At 41.2% G+C, this 26,593-nt stretch overlaps 1 protein-coding gene across 6 annotated transcripts in view; it reads left to right on the top strand.

The window, feature by feature from the left end:
- The window catches only part of pbx3b (pre-B-cell leukemia homeobox 3b), a gene marked incomplete at both ends in the record, with an annotated part of 101,543 nt that extends 83,754 nt beyond the window's left edge, over positions 1-17,789 (top strand). For 2 of the 6 annotated variants that reach the window (XM_080738409.1, XM_080738408.1), the window contains 4 exons: positions 11,496-11,661; positions 13,252-13,364; positions 14,387-14,476; positions 17,697-17,789. In XM_080738409.1, coding sequence (XP_080594535.1) covers positions 11,496-11,661; positions 13,252-13,364; positions 14,387-14,476; positions 17,697-17,789 — 462 coding nt within the window. Of the gene's footprint in view, positions 1-11,495; positions 11,662-12,254; positions 12,333-13,251; positions 13,365-14,386; positions 14,489-17,696 lie in introns of those variants that run through there. The other 4 variants (XM_080738410.1, XM_080738411.1, XM_080738413.1 and 1 more) reach the window with 3 other exon arrangements.
- Positions 17,790-26,593: the final 8,804 nt, after the last annotated feature.

The raw sequence follows: 26,593 nt of genomic DNA, 5'->3' as shown, positions 1-26,593 counted from the left end.
GCAAGCTTGTAGATCTGCTATTTTTGAAAAAGTCGTGAAAATGTGTGCAAATCTTTGAATATATGTATTTTCAAAGCGAACGTTTGTAACTCAAATTTTGCTTCTGGGTGGTCCCTGGAACGAAATATTTTGAGATGGGGGTCTGTGGGCCAAATATATATAATTTTGGGGGTCCTTCACATGAAAAGGTTTGAGAACCACTGACATAGTAGTCTCTCAAGAACAGACTAACTGAGCTCCAGTTAAGTGAAAAGGACCTTTTCTTTGACGATGGCTAGCCAGATTGCTGACGTAGAATCAAAGGTTTTTCAAAAAAAAAACCTTAGAAGGATTCAAAAGACACTCATAGAATCGGGTCAAAATTTAAATCTTCACGATTTTTCAAAAATAGCAGATCTACAAGCTCGCAGCGCGGCACTCGGTGCCGCGCTGTGAGCTTGTAGATCTGCTATTTTTCAATAGTTAAAGCATAAAATAATAATACACAATAATGACCATATAAGAAATTTGTTTTTTCAACATTTACATTCTGCCTTTAGATCATAGTATTAATGAATGATCCATGCCATGTAGACCAGCTGTTATTTTTCGGAGGACACCCCCATGATGTCACCACATTGTTTGTACAATTGTGTCACTCACACCGTATATATATATACTTTATTTTTCTTTCTGTTCTACAGTGGTTTACTACATTCTGCGTTTTGTTTGTTGTAGAGCATCTACTAGTCGTGTCCTCTCTAAAATATGGACAGTACAGTCTGTGTTTAGTTACCCCAACCCCAGCCACCCACCCATGCACCCACCCAGCTACCCACTCACCCACCCACCCACCCACCCACTCACTCCTCTTTCTTGTTCAGTGTGTGTTCTTTATGGCGGTTTAAGAAATGAGCACTGACCCTCACAAATGGAACTCCATTCTCTCTGAGTGCCTCACTAAACAGGCCACTGTATAAGTTCCCATGAGAACAAATCAGTCTGTGCAGAAATTAGAGGCTTTTAAAAATTCACTTGAACTCATCTCAAGCCCCATTAGTGGGGGTACTCCTCGACAAGAGGAGGCCACCGCAGACATTCTTATTGACTTATTCTTAGTGCTTTGGCTCATTTTATGCGAGTAACAAAGTCTGCGGGGCTCAACATGATGCCAGGTTTTTCCGCCAGTAAGCATGTTTATTTCAGAGTGTAACAGAATAGCAGTGTTGCTATTCTGAGGATTTAGTTGAACTAACTTCAAATGGCTCAAACTCTCTCTTCGGTTTGGTGATTTAAAAAAAAAAGGGATTATTTAAGTAGTGATTTCCCATCGTGAATATAATGCCAGTATCAATCCTCAGTCTTAACTAAAACATTATCACTGATTATCCTGTCTTTGTTTCATAGGGAGGATTATTCAACATAGAAGTAAAGCACAATATGAGACTGAGATTACAGTATGAACACACAGATATTTCTTGATCAGGGGCAGACTCTTCTGTTCCGGACAGTACAGTAGATATTTACTCCCCCATTTAACTGACTATAACCTACTGTAGGTTTCTACTTCTTGCATGGTTTTGATTAGTAGCCACACATTGATTGTTGATATTTTTCCTCCAACTCATAGATTAAAATTCTTTGAATTGTTGTTTGTCACTACTAGGCCCTACGTAACGGCTTTGAAACTGCATGACTTGATTACTAATGAAGCAAACTGCTTCTCCTTCATCCAAGGCCAGCGTGCTTGTTTATAGCGACTCAGTGGAGTGCAAGGAGCTAATGGTGTTGTCGAGGAGCAGGGGCGTCACAAGGGGTAGGAAAGTGGGACTGAGTTACTGGGGCCCAAGGTGGAGGGGCCCTAATAACTTTATCTATTGAAAAATAGCAGATATACAAGCTCACAGCGCGGCACCGAGTGCCGCGCTGCGAGCTTGTAGATCTGCTATTTTTGAAAAGTTGTGAAAATGTGTGAAAGTCTTTGAATATTATGTATTTTTCAAGCGAACATTTCTAACTCAAATTTTGCTTCTGGGGGGTCCCTGGAACTAAATATTTTGAGATCGGGGTCCGTGGCCAAATACATATCTTGCGGGTCCTTGACATAGGTTTCTTGCACACATTTTCACGATTTTTTCAAAAATAGCAGATCTACAAGCTCGCAGCGCGGCACTCGGTGCCGCGCTGTGAGCTTGTATATCTGCTATTTTTCAATAGTTAAAGCACAGGGGCCCCGCAGTGAATCCTTGTACCCAGGGCCCAGAATTTGGTGTGACGCCCCTGTCGAGGAGATTACCTCACTACATAAGGCAATGGCCCCAGCTCTCCAGGCAGGAGGCAGTCTTATTATTTCATGCTGTCAGTTTGCATGCGACATGATAGGGCTCCCCTAAATGAAGCCGTGGGATTGAAGGGCAGTGGTTTGTGTCTGGGTTTATGGATGTGCCAGGGGGCCATAATTGATATAACCTCCAGAGAGTGCTGCCGCAGATTGAAGGGACACTGGACGACAAGAACAACCTCCACCCTGACTGGAGAAGAACATCTGTATGCAGTGAGGAGTCTGCACCACCACAATGTTACCTAACTCACACAGGTGTTATTATTTCCCACCTGGGTGACACTTATCAATATTTCACATCATTATGAATTCAGAGAACGGAAGTCTTGAGTTTGCATTAAGTATTAATGTGCCTTGTAATAACTGATGATGGTCAGGAAAACCACCTTTGGAGTGTATCATTTAAAATATTTGTTTTAGGCTATTCTGGCTTTATTGATAGTTTAAAGAGGTGGTGCCATGATTTCCCCCCCCCCCCCCCCCCCCTCTAAAACATGATTATCAGGTATTATGATTATACTAGGAGGAAGATTTTGTTCCAAAAAAGTATACAGAAAGAGTTAAAATTGGGTTTTTATGTGGCCACACCCCCAGTTCATTAAGTATGCATGGATGTCATGGTGGGTGGTGACCCAGCTGAAGTTAGCCACACCCCACAGTGTTGGGTGAATGGTAATTAGGGGAGGAGTTGATTCTGTGATGTAAAAGTATCTATGTTTTTTAACTGACACTTTTGACCACAAGGTGGCAGCCTCCAAGAGAAAACAAACAAATACCAAGAGAATACATAATTGCTCATAAAAACCACACCAGGGGGTCCAATGATGTACTTTCAACCTCCTAGACACATGAAAAACAGAAAAAGTACAAAACTATGGCACTACCTCTTTAAGTGAAGTTGGACAGGAACAAAGGAGAGAGACACACAGCAAAGGTCGTCGGTATTCGAACCCGCAACACGCTATCAGGCTGCATAGAGGCTATACTGTATGTGGTATGTGCCTGGACCGCTAGGCCAGCGGGTGCCCCCTTTGGAAAGTATAATTAAGGCAAAGTATGAGAGTTTGAGACTTTACAGTTTAACCCCCGAGTCGCATTGAGATCTTAAAAAGATCATGCATCGCTTTTCATTGACAAGAGAAGAGCGTTGACCTGAAATGTGGTGGAAATGTTTGTGAATTATTAAGTACACTTCCATGGCCTCTCTAGTGGGATAGAGGCGAGCAGAACGGTGTCGTGTTCTTGCGAGGAGGCTGCGTGGCTATTATACAATCGCTGCCTTTGAGGCTGCTGCTGAGGTCAGGTAATTCAGTCTCGCAAACCTGGCTCTCACTGCACAGAGAAGTCAATTGAATGCACGGCCTGCCACAAGATAAAAGGGAATTAGTTCTGTAGATTGGCTTGTGGTCCCCCCACCTTTACGGTGTCTTGCATTTACTCAGTGTTTAGCTGAACTTGTGAATCACTAAAGCCCAAGAGTTCACTGGGCAGGAGAGAAATGTGTGCAGAATGGGGAAGTGGTGCTGTAATATCCAGGGTCTTTGATGCCAATGCTGTTGCGTCTGTCCAGGCTTGCAACACCCTACAGTGGCAGAATACAGTCATAACAACCGGCCCCCCTATCACAAAGTATACTACCAGATCAAAACTATCAGAATACATGTCATAACAACCTGCTCCCCTATCACAAAGTATACCACTAGATCAAAACCATCAAAATGTGACATATCCACTCCCACGTCCTCACCAAATGATCAGTCAATTACATTTTATTACCATAAGTTGTAATACTTAACTGCATCCCTGCCATAGTTTGTTGAAGCAATATTGTGTGATAAAATATGAACTAGCTGTGTAGTCTGTCAATGTCAACCATGCATCACACTCATGGTTGTGAAATAGCGTAACCATTTTGTTTCACTTGAATTTAAAGAGATACATTAGACTATGTGGAAATATATCGTTGTTGTCGGGTGGAAACCTTGTATGTCCCAAACCGTTTGTTTTTATAATTTAAAATGTTTTACTAAATAGTGAAAACAGCCGATCTACAAGCACACAACGCCTCGCAGTGCGAGGCGTTGTGTGCTTGTAGATCTGCTGTTTTCACTACTTTTGTGTGACAGCCTTGTCTGATGAAGCAGGGCCTTACTTTGCGAAAAAAAAACGTACCCGACAACAACGATATATATATTTACAGAATATTTTCTATATTTCCAGTTGTTTGAGTATACTTTGTGAGCTGGCTGAAAGGGTTGAGACTGTTGCATCCTCTCTGGCCCTCAAATCCTGCTATAAGCAGGTTAAGTAAAAAGGATGATGGCCAGGGCTTTCATTGCTTCCAATTAAACCTTGCTTGTTAGTTTAACCTCTAGGTAAACCCATCAAACAATTGATGTCAAGGAAGGCCTGCCAACAGTGGGTCCTCGCCTGAATGGTCATTAATTTTAATTGCCTAGATATTAAAGATTTAGAGCACAGAGACATGCAGGATAGAAATGATCTGATGTCCCGCAAATTCACTCTTTTTTTCGCGCCATAGCATCGGCGGGCTGCTGGGGGATATTAAAATTTAAGCACAGGGGTGGAAATTAACCCATTTAGGCCTAGAATTATTGAATGCTTTAACCAGTGAAAAACAGCAGATATACAAGCTCTGCGAGTTTGTAGATCTGCTATTTTTGAAAAGTTGTGAAAATAAGTGCAAATCTTTGAATATATGTATTTTTAAAGCGAACGTTTGTAACTGAAATTTTGCTTCTGGGTGGTCCCTGGAACTAAATATTTTGAGATGGGGGTCCGTGGCCAAATACATGTCATTTTGGGGGTCCTTCACATGAAAACATTTGAGAACCACTGACACAATAGTCTCTCAAGAACAGACTAACTGAGCTCCAGTTGAAGTGAAAAGGACCTTTTCTTTGACGATGGTTAGCCAGATCGCTGACATAGACACATGGGTTTTTCAAAAAAAACCTTAGAAGGATTCAAAAGACACTTATAGAATCGGTTCAAAATTCTAATTTCCCTGATTTTTCAAAAATAGCAGATCTACAAGCTCGCAGCGCGGCACTCGGTGCCGCGCTGTGAGCTTGTATATCTGCTATTTTTCAATGGTTAAAGCATAAAATAATGATACACAATATAGTGTACCCGTTCCGAATGTATTAAATAAAGCGTCATTAGGGGCAGCTGCTCTTTGGCTGGTCCAGCAGTGGGCTTCAGGGCCTTCGGAGGGGGTTGGGGGGGTTAGCAGCAGCACAGCGACAAGACAGTCTAATTTATAGGACCATTAAAAGCAACCATCATCTCATTATTATTCCACTGTTATTGCAGAGCCAGCATTCGCACAAGAGAGGGTTTACCCCCTCGTACAACTTTTCAGTCTTTGACTGTGATATTGGATGTCATCATTTCCAATTCGACGTAATTAGCTTTTCCTACTAATCTAAATAAAAAAATATGCCCGGCTTAATACATTCAATTGAAGTCAACACTTCTCCCATGCCTTTGGAGTAATATTTCACTTTGGTAAATACATTTGCATTTTTTTTTTAAACATGCACACTGCAATATGAATTCATGAATAATCAACTAACATTAGCTGCCCCAATAATTCGTAGTCAAAAACATCTTAAGGCCTTTTCACCCGTTCCAACACAGTTTTTGAAGATTGCAAACAAGAAAAATTGCTTCTTGAATAGTTTCCACAAAACATTATGATATTGCTGTAGTTCATATTATACTTTATGCATTGGATGTATTATAGAACTATGAATATCAAATTATGCATATTATTTACAATTTAGGCATTTAGCATGATTATCGAGAATCACATACGTAAATGACATGAACCCTAGTCAACAAATGACGGGTTAATTAATGGTCAATTAAATAGAGCTCAAAGAAAACAATCAAGAGCTACAAAGTAACTAGGATACCATGCAAACATCAAACCTATCTGTCTAAACAACATGCTATTTAAATAACATACTTAGCATTTGTGATAAAGCAAACAGTAATATGTATAGGTTATTAACTGTAATTGTATAAATAATGTGAACAGGTAACCAACCTATATCTGCATACTATAACGAGCATCTACCAGTAAGGCTCCCTAATCGGGAGATAAGCGACCGTAGGTCACTTATCTCCACAAATAGGGCAAAAATGTGTTTTGCCAAAATCTTCCTGATCCATGTTGATGACATGAGTGTAGACATACTGTGTTGTGATTTTCGTGATTTTAGGGCAAAATCTGTAGGAGCAGTGTCCAAAAATGTGTTTTGAAAAATCGGCCTGGAGGTGGCGCTATATGGGAGAGATTCATGTTGATGGGATGAGTGTAGACATACTGTGTACCGATTTGCGTGATTGTAGGGCAAAAATTGTAGGAGCAGTGTCCAAAAATGTGCTTTGCAAGAATCGGCCTCATGGTGGCGCTAGAAGAGGGCCATGTGAGAAATGAGGGGTGGGGTCTCCGCGCCGGCAAGGCGGACGAATAGGTACCGGCCCCGGCTGTCCCGGTCGCTCCTAGCCGGAGTTAAGGCATTTTATGTGAGCTGCAGTGTAGGGGGTCCTCCACTGGGGGCGCCACCACTTTTGCATCCGTTCTGGAGCACCAGGAGTGGGTGGTCCCCGGGAATTCCCCGTGAGCAGCCCCGTTGGGGTGGTCATTTGGTCAGTTTTGCACATTTGGTTGTTTTTTTACATCTGGGGGTCCCCCAAGGACCTGGGGGTCCCTGGAGCTCCTTGGAGGTTGTAGTTTGGCAGGCAAGGAGCGTGTGTGCAAAATTTGGCATGGATCGGGGCAACGGTTGCGGAGATATGAGCAGGGCAAGAGTGTGACGTGTGAGGTGTGACAGACAGACTGACGGACGGACTGACGGACTCACTCACAGTTTGTGCAGGTTTTGATAGTAAATGCGACCTACAGTCGCAATCAAAGAATAGGCAACAAGTACAGTAAGGCATGGGTTCCCAAACTTTTTTCTCAGGGCACCCCATAAATATTTGTTTTAATCCGAGGCACCTCTACATTTTAATTTTCACTCCCAGCACCTTATATTTATAGCATATCGTCGTTGTCGGGTGGAAATCGTTCGTGTTGTATTCATCATCTAAAATATGTACTAAACTAGTGAAAACAGCAGATCTACAAGCACACAACGCCTCGCATCGTGAGGCGTTGTGTGCTTGTAGATCGGCTGTTTTCACTAGTTTTGTGCGACGGTCTTGTAACTTGGAAATACAAGGTTTCTGCCCGACAGTGACGACATTTTAGTGATTATGTTGCGAAGAAAACATTGAGATAATAGCAATTTTGGTTAGAACTGACTGAGGATAACTTTGTACTTCAAGTTTAAAATGATACTAAATATATTTTTAAATGTCCAAATACATTTCAAATATTATCAAATGATCTCGCGGCACCCCTGGACTGCCGTCGCGGCACCCCGGGGTGCCCCGTCACCCACTTTGAAAACCCCTGCAGTAAGGCACGAGGAATGCTATGGGGAGGTGGAGTCTGGAGAGGTGAGTTTTCGGACGGTGTTGGGAAACCGGTAATGGGTGTGCTGTCCTGACTGAGGGGAGCGAGGTCATTCCACCGCTCTGGAGCCAGGAGGGAGAAAAGTGTAGGACACTTGGAGCGATGGCCAGGGGTGGCGCAGGTTAACTGATCGAAAAGTGTGCAGGAATGGGTGGTAGGGGTGGATCATGTCCTGAAGGTAAGGGGGTGCCATGCCCTTGATTGCCTTGTAGGTCATCACCAGTATTTTTAACTGGATGTGGGCAACCCGCGAGCCAGTGAAGGGTAACTCAGAAATACAGAGACAACAGGAACATTTTGGGATGTTGAAGACCAGGCGCGCCGCGGCAATCTGTATCAGTTGAAGGGGTTTGAGCGAGCTTGCCGGCAGACCAGAATCTTTTCTGGTCTTTTGAGTGGTGGTAAACCGCTCCATAGAGTGGCTGTGCGTGTGTCTGTAGCAGCCTTTTTCCTCAGCGTTTTGCCATAGCAAAACGTGTGTGTGTAGTATAGCCTGTACATCCTAGACTTAAATCCTAGTCTGAAGACGTTATGCAAGCACGACCACCGCTCACTTCACATTGGGTGTGATTTTTTAGTGTAGTCAAACCTGGAGATGATAGCGGCTTGTATTAGTAGCTGGACAGACTCCTTGTAAGGAAGGATCTGATCCTCTGGATGTAAAGTGCAAACCTACAGGATAGCGTGACTGATGCAATGTGTGGCCTTGAAGGACAGCTGACTGTCCAGGACCACTCCTGGGTTCGGAACAGTAGCCACCAGGGTGTTGTTGATTGCAGGCACGTGCACACATACTGTATACATCAAAGGGGGCTCGAGCCCCTGCCCTTTTATCCATCTGTAAAAAGTGCCCTCTCCAGACCACAAATGCAATTTTAATATGGTGAAAGAAATGCAAATGCACTCTTTCCATGCCACACCTGAAGGCAGCATTCAAGGGAATTGCCTTGTCAAAACTCTCCTGAACTTGAATGCAGCATCTTACCGTATGTTGAAAGAATTGTCCTCTCTGTGTAGAAATCCATGCTGTTACGCCACATCTCCAGCATTGACTTGATAATCCTTAGTTCAGTGTGGTATCAAGCACCGAAAATAGCCGACCTCCAAGCTCACGAGGCGTTGCGCTGCGACGCCTTGAGCGCTTGGAGGTCTGCTATTTTCGATATTTTCACCAAAAGGCCCTTTTAGAAATGTCAGCCCCTGCCTCTCTAACATTCTCTGCATGTCCCTGGTTAGATCCTGCAGGGGGCAGGACTTTCCAGGGAAGAAGAGACGCTCATTCTTGTCTGTGATTGAGCTTGAGGTGGCACTGGGAAGACATCCACTGTGAGATGTCAGCCAGGCATGCAGTGATGCACTGAGTAGCTGAGGGAGAGAAGGAGCCAAACGGTTGAGCATCTACAGCTTAACAGTGATAAGAGCTTGGAGAGCATAGATGACAGAGCCAAGGGATTTGGTGTAGAGGGAAAAAGGAGAGGGGGCCTAATACAGACCTAGGGACCTCTGTCAGCGGGTTATGGGGGATTAAAGTGATCCTTTCCATGAAACATGGAATGTTATATATACCTAGCACAATCAACATTAGTGCTTAAAGATGGGGTGCCATGATTTTTTCCCCCTATAAAACATGATTATCTACTATTAGGATTATACTAGGAGGAAGATTTTTTCCAAAAAAGTGTACAGAAAGAGTTAAAATTATGTTTTTATGTGGCCACACCCACCAGTTCATTGGTATGCGTGGTTGTCATGGTGGGTGGTGACACAGCTGAAGTTAGCCACACCCCACAATGTTTTGTTTGAATGGTAATTAGGGGAGGGGTTGATTCTGTGTTTTTGGACCGGCACTTTTGACCCAGCAGGTGGCATCCTCCAGCTAAAAACCCAAATAAAAAGAGAATGCATAATTGCTCATAACAACCACACCAGGGGGTCTAATGAAATACTGTCAACCTCCTAGACACATGAAAAACAGAAAAAGTACAAAACTATGGCACCACCTCTTTAAAAAAGAGCCTGTTCAGACGGAAACAGTGTTTATAGAAAACGGCAAAATAAAACGTCAGATATGCCGACAACAGGGTGGTTGGGAGTTGAAAACGCAACAAAGTGAAACCACCGTGCAGGGTGGAAATCTTTGAAGACGCTCTGCCTCGCATCTCCTTCTGAACAGGAAAAACGCAGGAAACGACAATACGTGTGATGTCACGGCTCACGTGCAGACTACGTGCAGCCACGTTACCATGGTGAATGCGAACAAGGAAGTAAAACCACGTCACTCGTCTATCTGTGCGTCACCGCCACCTAGCGACATGTTATGCACCATACAGCGGTTTCATTCACTGCTCCGTCTTCGTATAAATGCTGGGAAAAAAGTGACAATGAAACAGGACCGCACCGTTTTCTCTAGAGACCGACTAAACAGAGTTTAACTGTTGATGAAGTTGTAGTAGTGAATTGTTTTACGCCAAACACAGAGCCCCTCCAGCCACTGGAGGTATTCTAGTTATATTGTACCAGTAAGACAACTAAGGGCGAAAAGCAACCGCTCCCTAAAGGGCGAGGTCTTGGCCATCTGTCTTGGCCATACCGGTATATGGATTCTGTTAGTGTGGTTCTCCTATAAGGGCGTCATCTGGGATTCAATCCCTTTTATGCCCATATATGGAGATCCCTAAATGAATCCCTTTTATGCCCATATATGGAGATCCCTGCTCTGAGTGAGTATCTGACATCACTGTGATGTCACCTTTGATGTCACAGTGATGTGTCAGGGGAACCACAGTGTCAGGCGTTACCTGTCCGGACGGACGTCTACAGACAAGCTGTGACGGTTCTGATAGTAAACTGCGACCTATGGTCGCAATAACAATATAATATATTCTACCATACAGGTTGGTTAAAATAACATATCTTTACTATAAGTCCTGGATTGTAGCTTTGGATATTCTACAAAGGAGGGGGAACGCACTTCATGGTGTGCATTCATATTTCATACTGTTATTTAATGTGCTGTATGCATGTATACAGGTTTTATAATGTCAAGACATGAGACAGTAATGTGTAATGCCAATAACTATATTAATATGTTATATACAGTACTATACATGTAAATGATATACACTATGTATTACTCTTTGTTAGCTTGTAGTGTTGAAAATGTGTTAAAGTTGCAAAACGTGTTTAATCTACATTCAATGACTTACCTGAATCAGACCATAGCCCTTTACTTCAGAAGCAAACAATAATTGAGCACATTTAACAAGAAGACATTCTTTAACAACAGGCACTAGGCATGATGTGAAGTAACGAAAAGTTTAGAGTGTTTGCAGCGGGAGACAGCGGGGCCCCCAGTGAGCTGGGTTTTGTCGAGAGAGACAAACAGAGAGCATGTCGCGCTCCCATCCATGAGGAGACATGCTCCCATCCATGAGAAGACACAAGTGATTCTTGATTATGGCTTAATTAGCCCACATACCCAGTGGACATTACCGCAGGGGCTGGGAATTGGGTGCTTGATGGACCCAAACGTGACATCTTGAAACAATCACACTGCTCGGTGCACAGTGCCGTGGCTAGCGTGATGTCTGACACCTCTGCTCCTTCCTCTGTTCTCTCCCGCAGGTATCCAACTGGTTCGGCAACAAGAGGATCCGGTACAAGAAGAACATAGGCAAGTTCCAGGAAGAAGCGAACCTGTATGCCGCCAAGACGGCAGTAACGGCAGCACACGCGGCAGCTGCTGCAGTGCAGAATAGCCAGACCAACTCCCCTACCACGCCCAACTCCGGTAGGCACTCCCGCATATAGATGCAAGCTCTAGCTCCTCCACTCTACCTCAGCCGTTAACCGCTCCGCCTGCCTGCCTCACCCCACTTCTTCACCGTTCACACAGACGAGAGTGACAGGCTCTGCTCCCAGCTCGGGATCACAAGTGTCTCGTGTCTCCGAGACAGTTGATGCTGAGTAAACTCATGCATAAAGAGAGCGTTCCTGTTTCGTGAACCAAGAACACATGTATTTTTGGCTGGGGGAGGAAAAAAAAAGGACACGATTTCGAAATGATGTCAATGGGATTTGTTTTCCCTTGACTTTAATGTCAACTTCATGTCATTTGTCATGTAACGGTATGTAATTCCACCATATGAGCTTTTTAGTTACATTAAATGGCAACGCGTTGCTGGGAGAAATATACAATGCAGGATGCTTGTGAGGAGAGCGTTGTTAGACAATTCACATAAAACAGGACGGAAATGCAAATACGAAAGCATCGAAAGGGCATGTTTTAGACCGGTAAATTGACTAATGTATTGCTGAGTTTGAGGTTGACCTGCGTCGGGATGTGGTAAGCTTATGAAGTGGTCCCCTTTTTCTTGCACCCAGGATTCCAGATGAAAGATGAAGAGTTTCAGCTGGATTCTGCAGAGAGCAAAAACACTCTTTTAACCAACATGTTTACTGGTACTGGCCTTTTCATAAAGCTTCTTATTGTCCTTGTCATTTACCATGTGATACCTCCCCGCTTAGACGTTAGATTGGAAGTAGGTGATGTGGAACCATTGGGAGCTTAAGCGACCAACCACATATAGAATGGGTCCCTTGTGTCGTGATCTTCATTCCGTTTGTGTCCACCCTTTTTGTTTTTTGGTTTTGTGTGAAAAGACCCTCCTAAGTGTTGGCTCATACTCCTTTCATGTTCCTTTCTTTGCTTTCTTTCCTTCACCCCTATAGTTGCCTGCTTTCTGGGAATCCTGTAGTCCATGTATTTCTATAGTCTGATTCATACTTAGTTGTGTGCGGGTGTCGCACACCGAAAATAGCAGATCTATTAGCTCTCAACGTGTTGCACTGCGACGCATTGTGACCTTGTACTGTAGATTGGCTATTTTCGGTGCACGGCACGCTTACGCGACAAAGTATAACTCAGGCTTAAGCGTGTGCTGAACGTCTTGAGTTGGAGTCTGTGTATGCAGATGGAAGAGGCGTTTGTCAGCGTATGTTTTGTATGTGTGTGTGTGTGTGTGTGTGTGTGTGTGCGCCTTCTTTCTATAGCCCTCTCATATATTGTCGTTGTCCGGTGGAAACCTTGTATCTCCAAGTTTCAAATTTGTACGTTCTTTCGCAAAGTAAAGCCTTGCTTCATCATACAAGGCCGTCGCACAAAAGTAGTGAAAACAGCCGAACTACAAGCACACAACGCCTCGCGGTGCGAGGCGTTGTATGCTTGTAGATCGTCTGTTTTCACTAGTTTAAATCACTTTTAAAATGATAAATGCAAAACGACCGGTTTTGGACATACAAGGTTTTCACCCGACGACGACGCTATATACTATACTTTTCTATCTATCTATATTCAGCTACTTACATCTTCCCTCTCCAGGTTCCTCAGGTTCTTTTAACCTCCCAAACTCTGGGGACATGTTCTTGAGCATGCAGAGTCTGAATGGGGATTCTTACCAAGGGGCACAAGTCGGAGCCAATGTACAGTCACAGGTAGGATCCACAACCAGGGGCCGGGTCCTGTGTGCCAGTGCAGTGAGCCGCCCTTGTCTTGCCTGTGTACTGAGCCATCCACAGTGCAGTGTGAAGTACAGTAACAACACGCTGCCCCCACACACGGGCAGTTCAAATTGCCACAGTGAGGCCATCCCTTGTATTCTGATTGAGCTGAACACCAAGAGTGCTTACTGACTCTAATTCGCTTTGGATGGAATATTCTGGCAACAAAAATGAATCCCACCCCATTGCTATTATTAAAAAAAGCAGAAGAAGCAATCTCCTGATGGTCAGTTAATTGTGATGTCAGGCGACCATTTGAAATAAACATATTGTGAATGCATTTGGCTTTGACTTGAGCTCTTGGGTTGGTATTGGGTTAATGGTATAGTACTGATTTCCCCTTTTCTCCTGTGTCCTTTATTACCTGTCTTCCTATCTCATCCTGTTATTGTTTGTTTGTTGTCAATGTTGTCTGCCATTAAGGAAATTTGTTTAATTAAGCCACACATTAGACTCATGACCATACCATGCAGATAATGTAAAATGATATGCCATTCGTTAGTACGGTCAAATAAACGGTTATTATGAAGCCTCCCTAGTGTACTGTATGTCTTATGTTCTTGTCCCTTGTTTATTTTGCTTTTTCTTTTAAAGAATCGCATTGTCTATATAATACTGTACCACCACTACTACTACTACTACAACAACTACTATTGCTATTAATATTATTATTGTGGTTGTTCTTAAGTTCATTAGCTCCAGTAGGAGTGTAAAGATATGTTCTTAAATGTTGAACAGTCAAAATTAAAACAGATATAAGCATACAATGAACTCAAATATTTTTTTGACAAATATTCATAAGACCCACACCATGAATAAATATCAGGTGTAAATTAACCATTTACATCAGCAAATCTGGTTAGTATGATTATAGTATAGCTCTTTATGTTTACACAGCATTAGCATGGTGAGGGACATTGCATTTACCATTTTGTTCACCCTGTCTGTGCCCACAGGTGGATACCCTGCGCCATGTTATCAGTCAGACGGCAGGATACAATGATGCTCTTGGGGGAAACACCATGTATAGTCCACATGGCTTGAATGTAAGTACTGAAGTACAGCTTGTTGTTTTCCTAAATGCTGTACACCAGAGGTCTTCAACATTTGCACGACCCCTTAGTTCAGTGGTTCTCAACCTGTGGGTCGGGACCCCCAGGGGGGTCGCCAAATTATTTTGGGGGTCCCCAGATGATGAACTTAATGTGCAACAATGTTTTCTCTCTCAACAGTAAACAAACCAACATAAAGTTTGAGTGTATAGAGGGTATATCTGCATATGTCTAAAGTGACAATTTAAGGACTTTCTAATACCTCTAAAATGACAAATTAAACATTGGCCAAATTGTCAAATATTAAGCAGAAATTGTGAAAATAGCCGATCTACATGCTCACAATAGAACTGCTATTTTCACAATAGAACCATACAAAATTCATTCCTCAACTCTTAGTGCTCGTCAGGGTGGAGGGGGGTCCCCAGATAAAGTATTATTATTTTGGGGGTCGCAGCCTGAAAAGGTTGAGAACCACTGCCTTAGTTGAGAGAGAGATGAAGCAGGGACCCCCACAAGCTTTCATAGATTCCATATAGTTTCATTGTTTGACAGCACGATCATCATTTGGATTCATGTCAATTTGTGTTTTCAGATATTTAACCACTTGAACCGTCGATACCTAGTAATAAACTTCACCTTTCACTCTGTACTTAGTCTGCTCTTTTTCCCCTCTACACCAAACCTCTTTACCAAAAATAGCCGATCTACAAGCTCACAAGCGCGAGGCATTGTGAGCTTGTAGAACTGCTATTTTTGGCTAAAGTTCTCAGAATTTGGATGCTAGGGTTCAAGTGGTTAATATAAAAAAGGAGAAAAACGTTTCTATCACACAAAGATTTGGAGGACCCCCTAGGGGTCCTGGACCCCCTGTTGAAGACCCTAGCTGTACACTAAATTCAATTTCGTGGTATTTTGTTGATTTCATTATTTAAAATAAATTTAAAAGTAAAAAAAAAAAAAGTAAAAAGTAAAAGTGCATTAAATTGTATACCGGTACCTGGAAAACTTGTCCGTGAGCTAATCTCTGTTTTCTTCGAGCTTAGGAAAAGATAATACACATTAATACCACTGCCTTGACAAGTCTTATATGACATAACATATTACATTGTAGACATCTTGGCATATTGTCGATGGATAAAAGCTGCATTTATAATATAGTACATCCCAGGTCAGGGCGGAATAAAAAGACATTTAGAAAGCCGCATCTTTACTTTTATAAACATCTTTTCATACTTCATATGACTCGAGCCTAAATGAGATGAAAAGGCTTTCACTGTGTTGTATCTGTTTCATTTAGCTGTTTTGAAATGCTTCATAGAATCTTCCATAGCCTTATCTTCATGATAAAATATGAGCATGTGATCGCCTCCAGCCATTTCCAGACGTGAATTCCATCTTCCCTGATGAGGGTTGATATGGAGCCTTTTTTTGTGAAGCAGCACATAATCTGAAGCTATCAGAGTAAAGATTAATTTAGTTGATGAGAGAGAATGAAGAGAGAGCAAAGTACAGGGAGTGAAATGGTGTCAGTCAGCTTTCCCTCTGCTATGCTGTGAGATTATTTGTTGTCTTTACAGTATATCCTCATTACTCAGATTCTGAAAGGATTTTTAACATGAAACATTGTGGACATTAAAGCACAAAGCAGTAATGAAAAAAAAGAATACAATTAAATAGAACAAAAGAATAACAAATTAAGTACCTTAGATAACTTAACTTAAGGTACTTCATTTGTGTGTGTGTGTGTGTGTGTGTGTGTGTGTGTGTGTGTGTGTGTGTGTGTGTGTGTGTGTGTGTGTGTGTGTGTGTGTATGTATATATATATATATATATATATATATATATATATATATATATACTGTATATATATATATAACATTTTGTATTATTATTATTTACATGGAAATAGTGAGACTGCACCCAAAGCATTTGGTGTCATTTTGGATTCTTGAAGGCCTTCTCACTACGCTCCTTAGAAGTGTCAGTTCTTAGTAGGATCAAGTGTTTCACACTTTCTCACAGGGTTTCTCACCATGCACAGTGTATGGGTGTCACTTCCATGGACACTGTATGGGTGTCACTTCCATGGACACTGTATGGGTCTCACTTCCATGGACACTGTATGGGTCTCGCTTCCAAGCACAGTGTACTGTATGTGTAAATATTGACTTGCAAAAATGAAATATCAATTTCTGTACCTGAGAATAAAAACTGAAAAGGAAATAGAGAAGATTTCTGAATAAGTCTGATAAAACGCGTTACAATTTATATAAAGGATTTAGCAAAACCATGCTTATTGCTTAACATGCTAACACACAATAACAGTGTTTTATGGAGGCATAGTGGAATCACAAAATAATGAACATTTCTGTCTAGAGTGGGGCACATGAAGTGTCATAATTCTGAGTTCATAGCAACGAATGGCAAAGGCACGCTAGGGATAAATTAGCATTCTCTAACCTTTAGCTTTGTTGATGGCGACGGAGGGGGATCCAGCAAAGGCTAGGTCGTGCCTGGAGCAAAGCAAAGTCAGACTAGCTAAGACTGGCTCCATTGGAAAGGCACTGCTCCGTCACTTCCACTCAGCCTCCCCCACCTCACGCGGCCCACCCCTCCCTCTCCTTGACTGACAGGAGAATATGTAGAGACAAGCTGTCTGCCTTGGCTGAAACCTGCTCCCATTGGTTGGGACACGAGACAAATTTGTTTTCGGCGGGTCCCTTTGCTGATGTTACACAGGAAAATCCTCAGTGTTCATTTATCCATTTTTAACTCGGAGAATGTACAAATCGAATCAAACGGAGTTCCATCTGTACCCTCTCTCGTAGTTAAATTACCACTGGGGATTTTGCTGTGTACTGTAAAGGAAACTGTCTGAGCTGATTCCATTGTAATGCCAAATGTAGCCCTGCCTTGCTATGTATGTACAGTATGTATGTACCGGTATGTATGTATGTATGTATGTATGTATGTATGTATGTACCGGTATGTATGTACAGTATGTATGTATACACATAGGGCCTATACATATATACAGTATATACACACACACACACATCATCATATTTTTTTGTGCTCTGGTATAAATTCTTTGGTACAAAACCGTTTTTTTTTATCACATTAATTATGTATTACAGTTTAGTAATTTCTGTCTGTGGTCATATTACAGAGAGCTTGATTGTAATCTCTACCCTCGCTTTTTGTGTCTTAGGCTAATGGGGGATGGCAAGATGCGACGACTCCGTCTTCTGTAATATCTCCGACAGAAGGGCCTGGAAGTGTGCACTCTGATACCTCGAATTGATCTGCTATTAATGTGTCTTCGCTCCAAGCTGGGGCAGGGACATTCACTGGCCGACCAACTGAGGAGGATTAAAAAACCTCTTCAGAACTAATTCTTTCCTGTACCTAGAAATCCCCCACTCCACCACAAGCACCCCGCCATCCATCAGCAAATCCACCACACCATAAAAAACATAAAAAACGACATTCTGCATTATGAACAAACACCCAGTGTTTCTTGATACTGTAGTTCAGTGTTTTCTCTCTTATCTTCATGAATTGCACACTTGTGTTCGCCACGCTCCTTATTTTGTTGTTTGTCGTAGGGGTAAGCACAGTTATGTACAAATATGGAACTACCCTCAGTCAGATCTCACCGATTTTTAAATCTCCACAATGTGTTCCGGTACAAAAAGGAGGAGGAAATCCAACTCTACTCAAAGTGCTGGAGCACACGGTCGTGTGTTTCTAAGACATTTGGGAATTACTTTATTTTCAGGTTATTTTTTTTTCTCCCTTTCCCTCCTCACATTTCCTCTCTTTACAATACTGTGTGCTTTTTAAGATACGTATGTACGTACATGATTAAAGCAGCGGGCTCTTTGACTGAAACTGCTGTTTGCAGCAACTCAACAAGGCCACTTTTGACAGCTCCATGGCAGCTTCGCAGAGTTACTTTTCCCGGGATTTATTTTGCCGCACAGCCACGCTTCACTAGATTTACACAAAGACAAAGGAGTCGACTTCTTCGGACCCTGGAACTTGATTGCTTGATTATAGCATGACACCATTCCACATCCTATCATTTGATGTGAGGTATGTTGTGTAAATGTGTCGGCATTATGTTTCTTGCTTTTTATTTTTCAGTTTTGACTTTGTATTTCCTTGTTTTGCTACTAATTGAAATCGTCACACTGTAGGTGTGACAGTGGGACAAATTACACTATGGCACTTCCTGCAGCACATTAAAGGACCGCCCCCGATAACACAGGAAAAGTTGTATATAATATAGCTAAAGAATAATTATACATCCCACAAATCAATACAGCTTTATTACCTCATTCAAACTCATAGAAACCAATAGATTTCCAACATTTCCGTAGCTTACAGTAGAGTGCTCACTTACTACCTCTAAACAATATCACCACCATAGTTTTTTGTCCTTATTTAACGGTTTTTATGTAGTTATTTTGATTACATCTTGTAACATTGTAAACTCTTCATTCTTCATGTAATCTAATGTATATTTTAATCTTTTAATAAAATATGGTTGCCACGTTGCAACTTAAAATGATAAAAACAAAAATTGAAATGATAATGATAATATTAATACTACAAGAAAATAACAAAAAAAAAGAAGATCTAAAGAGGGTGAGGTGCAAAATTGTTGGTTTGTGAATTTTACGAAAGGGGAGCGATGAACATTGTTGATAAATTAACACCAAACAGTGAAACTGTTGTAAATACTGAAGAACATTTTGAATGTTACTCATCTTGTTTCTAAATCATGCAAAAAAGGAAAAAAAGAAGAAAAAAAAATCATTATAAAAACTGTAATGCATAGAGGTTTCAGTATTCAGAACTGTACATTTCTGGCTCTGTTCAACAGGGTTGCAACTTCTTTTCTCTTTTTTCTATTGTATGTGATTCTGAAACTGAAAGTCATGACAAATGATTTGTGGCAGTGATTCTAATGTATTAAAGATGTTTAGTGTTTCTTTCTAACCAGACTACACCCTGGACTGAAAAGTCTTCCTTGTGGTAGTTGTGTAATTTCAAACATGAATAAACCTTTTGCTTTCATGATGGGAACACTGCGCCTGCTTTTGTTGTTTGTATTTTTCCCTTTCTGCAGCCATGACTCCACAGAGAAGAAGCATAACTCTTTCCATTAAAAAAAATAAAGGGTTTGTTTTTCATTGAAAGAGCCTTGCGCATGCTTATCCTGATGGACTGGTATGGTGTTTTTAATGTGGCGATCTGGCGAGTGTCACACCTTTTCTGTAATAATGTGTATATTCAGACAGACCATTGATTTGTAACACCCTGATTCAGGACAGGACAATAATCTATGGTTAAAAGATTCTATTCATATTTGAGTTGAATGTGAAAAGATAACTGTAAACTTGGAATATTGAAGGTGTTTAGGTAAGCTTCACATAATTGCCTGTTATTTAAACACTGCATAAATATGGATTCAATTGTGCATTTCCATATTGTTTTTATACAAGAAACATTGTCGCTCTATATGCTTGAACTAAACTAATACTTATTTGACCTGAGTTGGCCCTGTACTTGGTCTGCTCTTTTTCCATCTACATCAATGGACAGAAAATGTCAGATCTTCAGTACAAGCACACACGGCGTTGTGTTGCAACACATTGTGCACTTGTGTACTGATCTGATCTTTTCTGCAAATCTTCCCCCTGAAATAGGGATGCTAGGGTTCACGTGGTTAACATTGCATGTGGCTTTTTCTATTGTTTCAAATGGTGGTTGGAAGGTAAAGCCTTAACAGAACCTGCTGTGGAACTGACATGCTTAGGGCAATTAACTGAAATGTCAGCCACTTCTAATTCTGGCTATTTTGTCTGTCTGTTGTGGAAAGGCTGCCTTAATGGATCATTGGTTACCAATTCCACATGGAAATTGACATCCATTTATTCTCATTTTCTCGGCAGAGTTCTTAATTTTGTTGTTGTGTCCGTGGTTGCATTCAGTGTTCAGTGTCAAAGAAAGTGTTCTAATTCTCCCCCCAAAAAGGTGACAATTGACCTGGCACCAGTGAAAAAAAAAAAATCAATCCCCCATTTTCACATGTCTTCATGTGCTGAAACACCATCAATACTGTACAGTGGTACTTGTGTTTTTTAAAGTAATCTAACATTATTTTATTATGCTACATGTCAGTCTACTTGTCTGTGGTACATACCATGTACAGTATGTGGAGCGAACAACACATTTCTAATTTCTACCTTCAAGGTCACTGAGCTGGTAATCTAAGTATTACTCAGACATGCCAGAGTTGTATTCTAATGTAAACCAAAGAGAAGTGCACTAATTAGAACAAACACTTAATTTGAAACTTTCACCCCTGTGTATATCAGCTAGTCTCTTTCAGGTCATCTATAACTAGAAGCAGTGTTCTTCTGAGCACAGGTCTCCGCCAGGTCAGGTAGGTTATTGTGGCCTGCTGGTGGCGCTATAACAGGCCAATGTGAAAAGGGTGGCATTTGTTCCTTGACATAGTGAGAATCTGCGCGCAGAATTTCTCGGTAATCACAAGCTGCGTTCATGATTTGAGGGATTTTGTACAAAATGGACCAATCCTGCAAACTTTGTAAACCAATGTTAGCCAATTAAGATGGAATATGAAATATCGGACATCCGTCTTGATCACATGACTATAGAGATACTGTGTACTGATTTGCGTGATTTTTGGATCAAATCTGAAGGAGTATATCAAAATATTTGTTTTACATAAGTCGGCCTCCTGGTAGCGCTATAAAAGTCTGATGTGAAAAAAGCAGGCCAAAGGTTTTTCCTTGGCCTCTAGGGAGGGTCGGACAGGGACATAAATCCGGCCCTGGCTTCTTGGCCCAGACCGGCCCACCACAACAGGTGCAAACTGAACATAGAAGTTCTACAAGCCCACAACACATTGAGGCAGCGGCGCGTTGTGGGCTTGTATGCTGTTAAATGTTTGGGTGGGACCCCTGATTGGGCTACTAGGCCAGTATTCATATGATAGACAAGCTAGTGGGCCAATCATGTGATGTCTCTCTAGCTCTGTGTGTAGAGATACTGTGTACCAATTTGCGTGAAAATCTGTAGGAGTACTGTTAGATGTGTTTAGCAGAAATCTGCTAAACACATTTTAAAGCAATTTCAAAGGTTTTAAAGTTTTTGTTTTTATAGATTTCACTGGCAGACATTAGCTGCCTTGATTACAATATTACAAACTACTCAGTAGTAAGAGGGTACATAGCAAAATCATCTGGGTTCATTTAACCATTTGTAATAACTCAGGATGTTCAAATGTATTTGGTTAGATTCAGAGTTAAAATAACACTAAGGACTTTACTGTGTAGAACAGGGACGTGCAGAGAATTTCTTTCACCATAGTAAAAACTGCATTTATGGTCTGGAAATGGCAGTTCTTACAGACAGATAAAGGGGCAGGGGCTCAAGTCCCCTTTGATGTCTATGTGTGGATGTGCCTAATGTAGAATGAGATATATAGTCACTTTCATGCATACAGTATATTTCCACATTATAGTTTGTTTAAGGGGCTGTTCTACCTATACAATACTGTACTGTACAATACACAGATAAATTTACTTCTTTGAGAATTTAACTGTTGTATTTTAAATACTGTAGCCTATTCAGCCAAATTACCCTAGAACCTTTATAAATAAAGAAGCTATTTTGTGAGATTATGCCTATTAGAGCTTTGTCTAAGGTTCATTAAAGACGACATTTTCTAAGTAAAATTCACCATGAAAAGCATGCATCATTAAATATGGAAATCCTGAATTATATTAGCAATATGCATGATCTGAGCTGATGCCAATTAAATTAAAGAAAGATATCATTTATTTTATTATGGTGGAGTTCATATTATGCTAAATGTGAAATGTAATTTTTTTCTTGTTTGATTTATTGCTGATTGTGCATTGTTCAAAGACCCATGTTATATTTCAATGGGAGAATTGTTGTTTATACATTAAAAATGTAAAAGCTGTTATTGCTCTGCACTACTGGCGCCAAATTAAATTGGAATACTTTAAAAACATAAATTCTAAAGTTGTCATACATCTATTTTTCTTCTCCAAATGTGGGCCTATGCACAATGCGTTGTGCAAACTAAGCAAAAAAACTAAATACCCACAATGATGGTTTGTTATTCATCTTTGATTTAATGGATAGTACTATTTTCTTGGTCTTGGTGAGAAATACCAGGCCAATACAAGACTGGAGTATTAAAGTTAAAGAAATGTAGGGTAAAACATTGATTTGGTCTTCATGTGGATGGATACAGGAAGAGTTGGCATCAAGGAAGAGTGGGCACCTCTTTCAAAAATGTAAAAAGAAGGGAAAAAAAAAACATTGAACATATTGAACATGCACAGCACATCATTATCAGAATTATATTTACCCTGGCTTCAACTTCTTGTTTATCCCCAAAATAACTGGATATACAGGTTTTGTATACATTTGTAGCAATTGTAGAAATATTAGGCCTTAATGTGCTGAATGTGTTTTCTTAATTATTTTTGTAACATACGGTGCCACTGCCTTGCACTCTGCCTGTTACAACACTGTTAAAAACATTTCAGTTAAAGTTAAGGTTTCATATCTTATCTACTGTGATATACAGTGCAGATGTGTGTAACTGTATTTCTTTTTTTTTTCGTATAATTTTTATCCCACGATTTTGCAACCCATTTTCACCCAGTGCCAATTGTCTATGTAATCTCTCTGCTCTCCCTCTGCCGCGCCTGGGGAGACAACGGACTGACCTCATGCTTCCTTCAATGCATGAGTAGTCCAAGTTGTTTCTTTTCACCTGACAGGGGGATGGACGTAGTGTGTGGAAGGAACACGTTACTCCAACCAGTTCCTTTCCCCTCCATCAAGCGCCCCGGCTGGCCAGGGGGAGGCATTATTGAGACCAGGATTACTGCATGTCTTTGTGAGGGTATCAACCCTATAGGAGACATGGGGAGAACATGCAAACTCCACACAGAAAGGCCCTATCGCCGACCCCACCTAGGGTGTGTGGGCGCTGATGACGCGGAGGTAGAAACACGCCGTCCCCCGGCGGGAATCGAACTGTGAGGCGAAGCGCTAACCACTGCGCCACCATGCCCCCTGTAACGGTATTTCTAGTTAGATTTTCAGACATCAGGTTGCATAGCAGTCTTTTTTTGCTCCGTCAGATATTGCTTCATCAGACGCTAATAAACCCAATGACTTGAGCTTGAGATCACAGTACAGTAGCTTGATTTATTGAGTAGGGGCATAATGGACCATAGACGGACTGTACTGAAGAGATCTGCAGCACTGATTTCTATTAAGAGATGAGGCCTGAGTGGCCTCTGAGCTTAAAACAGTCCAGTTAATTAACATTTGATCCCTCCCTTCCTTATGTCATTCCAAGTTCATTTTCAATTTAATTTCAACCACCATTGGATCCAATCTGTCCATTTCATGATGCAATAACTGCGTATAAGTGTGGTGCTTGAAGATTGCTTTAAGATCACAAATAGGCCCCCTCTGCTGAACTGATGGTGGCTTAAGATAAGATAAACCTTTATTGATCCCCAGGGGGAAATTCAGGTGTAGCAGCAGTAGTTGTAGCAAGGCTGAAACACATGGAGAGGCAGAGATATGAGTGAAAAAACAAACAAACAAACAAGATAAATAAAAATAATTAAGTTAGGCTGCTAATATTAACAATTATTACACACTAGCTCGCATATGGCATGGACATGCCTGTATCCTCTCACAATAATTATTTGTCACCCATACATTTGTGGGGAAGGTAAAGGGCGACAGATGATCAACAGCAGGCACGTGCACACATAGACATGAAAGGGGGCTTGAGCCCCTGCCTTTTAATCCATCTGTAAAAAAGTGCCCTCTCCAGACCATGAATGAAGTTTTCACTATGGTGAAAGAAATGCAAATGCCCTCTTTTCATGCCATACATGAAGGCAGCATTCAAGAGAATTGCTAACTTGAGAATAGCCGACCTCCAAGCTCGACGCGTTGTGAGCTTGGAGGTCGGCTATTTTCAATATTTTCACCAAAAGGCCCTTTTAGAAATGTCAGCCCCTGCCTCTATAACATTCTCTGCACGTCCCTGATCAACAGGTGATTCAAATGAGGCTTTGACCATGGCTTTGACGCAAACGAAACAACTAGCTAGTGGGCTATCCATCCATCCACTAGTAGGCCTATCCTGTCTTCATTTACTGCATAGACATAGGTAGAGCAGGGATATCCAGATAGCCTGTACATCAGGACTACTTTGTCCAAAAATCAAGTTTAAACAAATAGCTCGTATGAAACCTGTGGAGCAGCCAGCCACAAGAATTATCCACTTCAACACAACAGCCACCTGTTTTCGACGAGGTTCGAACAAAAGTTAAAATATGGAATGAAAAGTGACAGCTGCATTAGCTTGCTAAAGCTAGCATTTGCTAGGGGGGCGGCACACGTCTTAATATGTGCATGGGACCAGGACCAAGACCAGGACCACCAACTGACACAAGCTTTGCCATTTCACCACAATTTAACAGGTAAATGCAGCTGAACGTTTAACATTATTGGTGGTCAAAAGTGTGTTTAAGCAATTAACACCACAGTATACACAATATAGGGAAGCAGTGTGGTTGTTATAAGGCTTAACAACAACAACAACAACAACAACAACAACAACAACAACAGGTTTTGGTTTAGGAAGGCTTGACATTTTGTCAAATATCCAGTTTTGTTCTAGTGTCAATATCAATATAAATTCTGCAGCATTGATTTAATTGTTTATTCCAGATAGGCCTATAATGTACCTGTGTGGCTTCTTTTGAAGGCATAAAACTATCAATTAAGCACTTTTGGTTTAGTTCTAAGTAAGTTAATAAACAGCAATAATATGTTACACTAACGGTTACAGTCTCCAAGTAGAAGAAATCTACAGATGAGACAATTTCCCCAAATGTATAGCCTACTGAGTCTGTGACCTGGCCTGCACTCTCAAAGTTTGTTGTGGTAAAAGAAGAAAAAATAATGAGATCCACAATCGTCCAACTTGGGGCTTCATCTCACCTTGAACAATGACTTACTGTAGAAAGTGTATTTTACCGACCTGATCAGACAAGAATAAGACAGCTAAAGGTAAAAGCACAATCTTATTCCCTGTATTACTGTGCTAGATGCTGAGACTGAGTAGCCTAGTCTACTACTTCAGGCTACTCTATTGCTGTTGTATGAATGATCAATGTTTAGCTAAGTTTCTAGTGTAAATATGTTGTGTTATTATGGCTGCTATTGAGGATTTTGAGTTGTGACAGGAAGGCTGTTAGCATGCTGGGTGATATTCTCTAGATCAGTTAGAGGCTAGAGCTGGGTGACATGGACTTGAAATCAAATATGAGATCTTTGGCCAAATATCTCATTGAAATTGTTAAAGATTTGTTTTTGGGCTTTTATGCCTTTATTGATAGGACAGTAGATACTAGATTGACAGGAAATGGGGAGAGAGATGGGGATCGTGACACGCAGCAAAGGTAGTCGGGATCGGGACTCGAACCCGCGACACGCTGTCAGGCATCAGAGCCTATGTGGTATGCGCCTGGACCGGTAGGCCCCCTACCTCATTGAAATTGTGATGATAAAATCTTATTGCGACGATAAAATCTCTGTTTAATGTGGTGCTTGGTGTTAAATTGGGCTTAAGTGACTAAAATCAGGAAAACCGAAGACTTATGCCATATTACAACATTATATCCACAATCATGATATTGACATGATATTGATATTGCCCAGCCCTAAGATCAGTATTGCTCTCCTCTCAAAAAAAGTATTACATTTCCTATAATATCATTTATATCATTTTACTATTTAAAAAATAAATGTGGCTGCTATTCAAGCCAGAGGATTTGAGCTTTCACACGCCACACTGGACTGATACTTTTAAGATCTGCTCTAACTATTCGTTGAACGATGATGTGCAACTGGGCTTTAAAAATCCAACCCTGGCCATGGGGTACAGAAATATCATGATGCATGGCACCTGTATATGTGAGCAAGGCCCTACGCTAT

This window comes from Nannobrachium achirus (genome assembly GCF_963921795.1).
Source record: "Nannobrachium achirus genome assembly, chromosome: 12".
Taxonomy (NCBI): Eukaryota; Metazoa; Chordata; class Actinopteri; order Myctophiformes; family Myctophidae; genus Nannobrachium; species Nannobrachium achirus.
The sequence above is the reverse complement of the archived record's forward strand: the minus strand, read 5'-3'. Positions and strand labels throughout refer to the sequence as shown.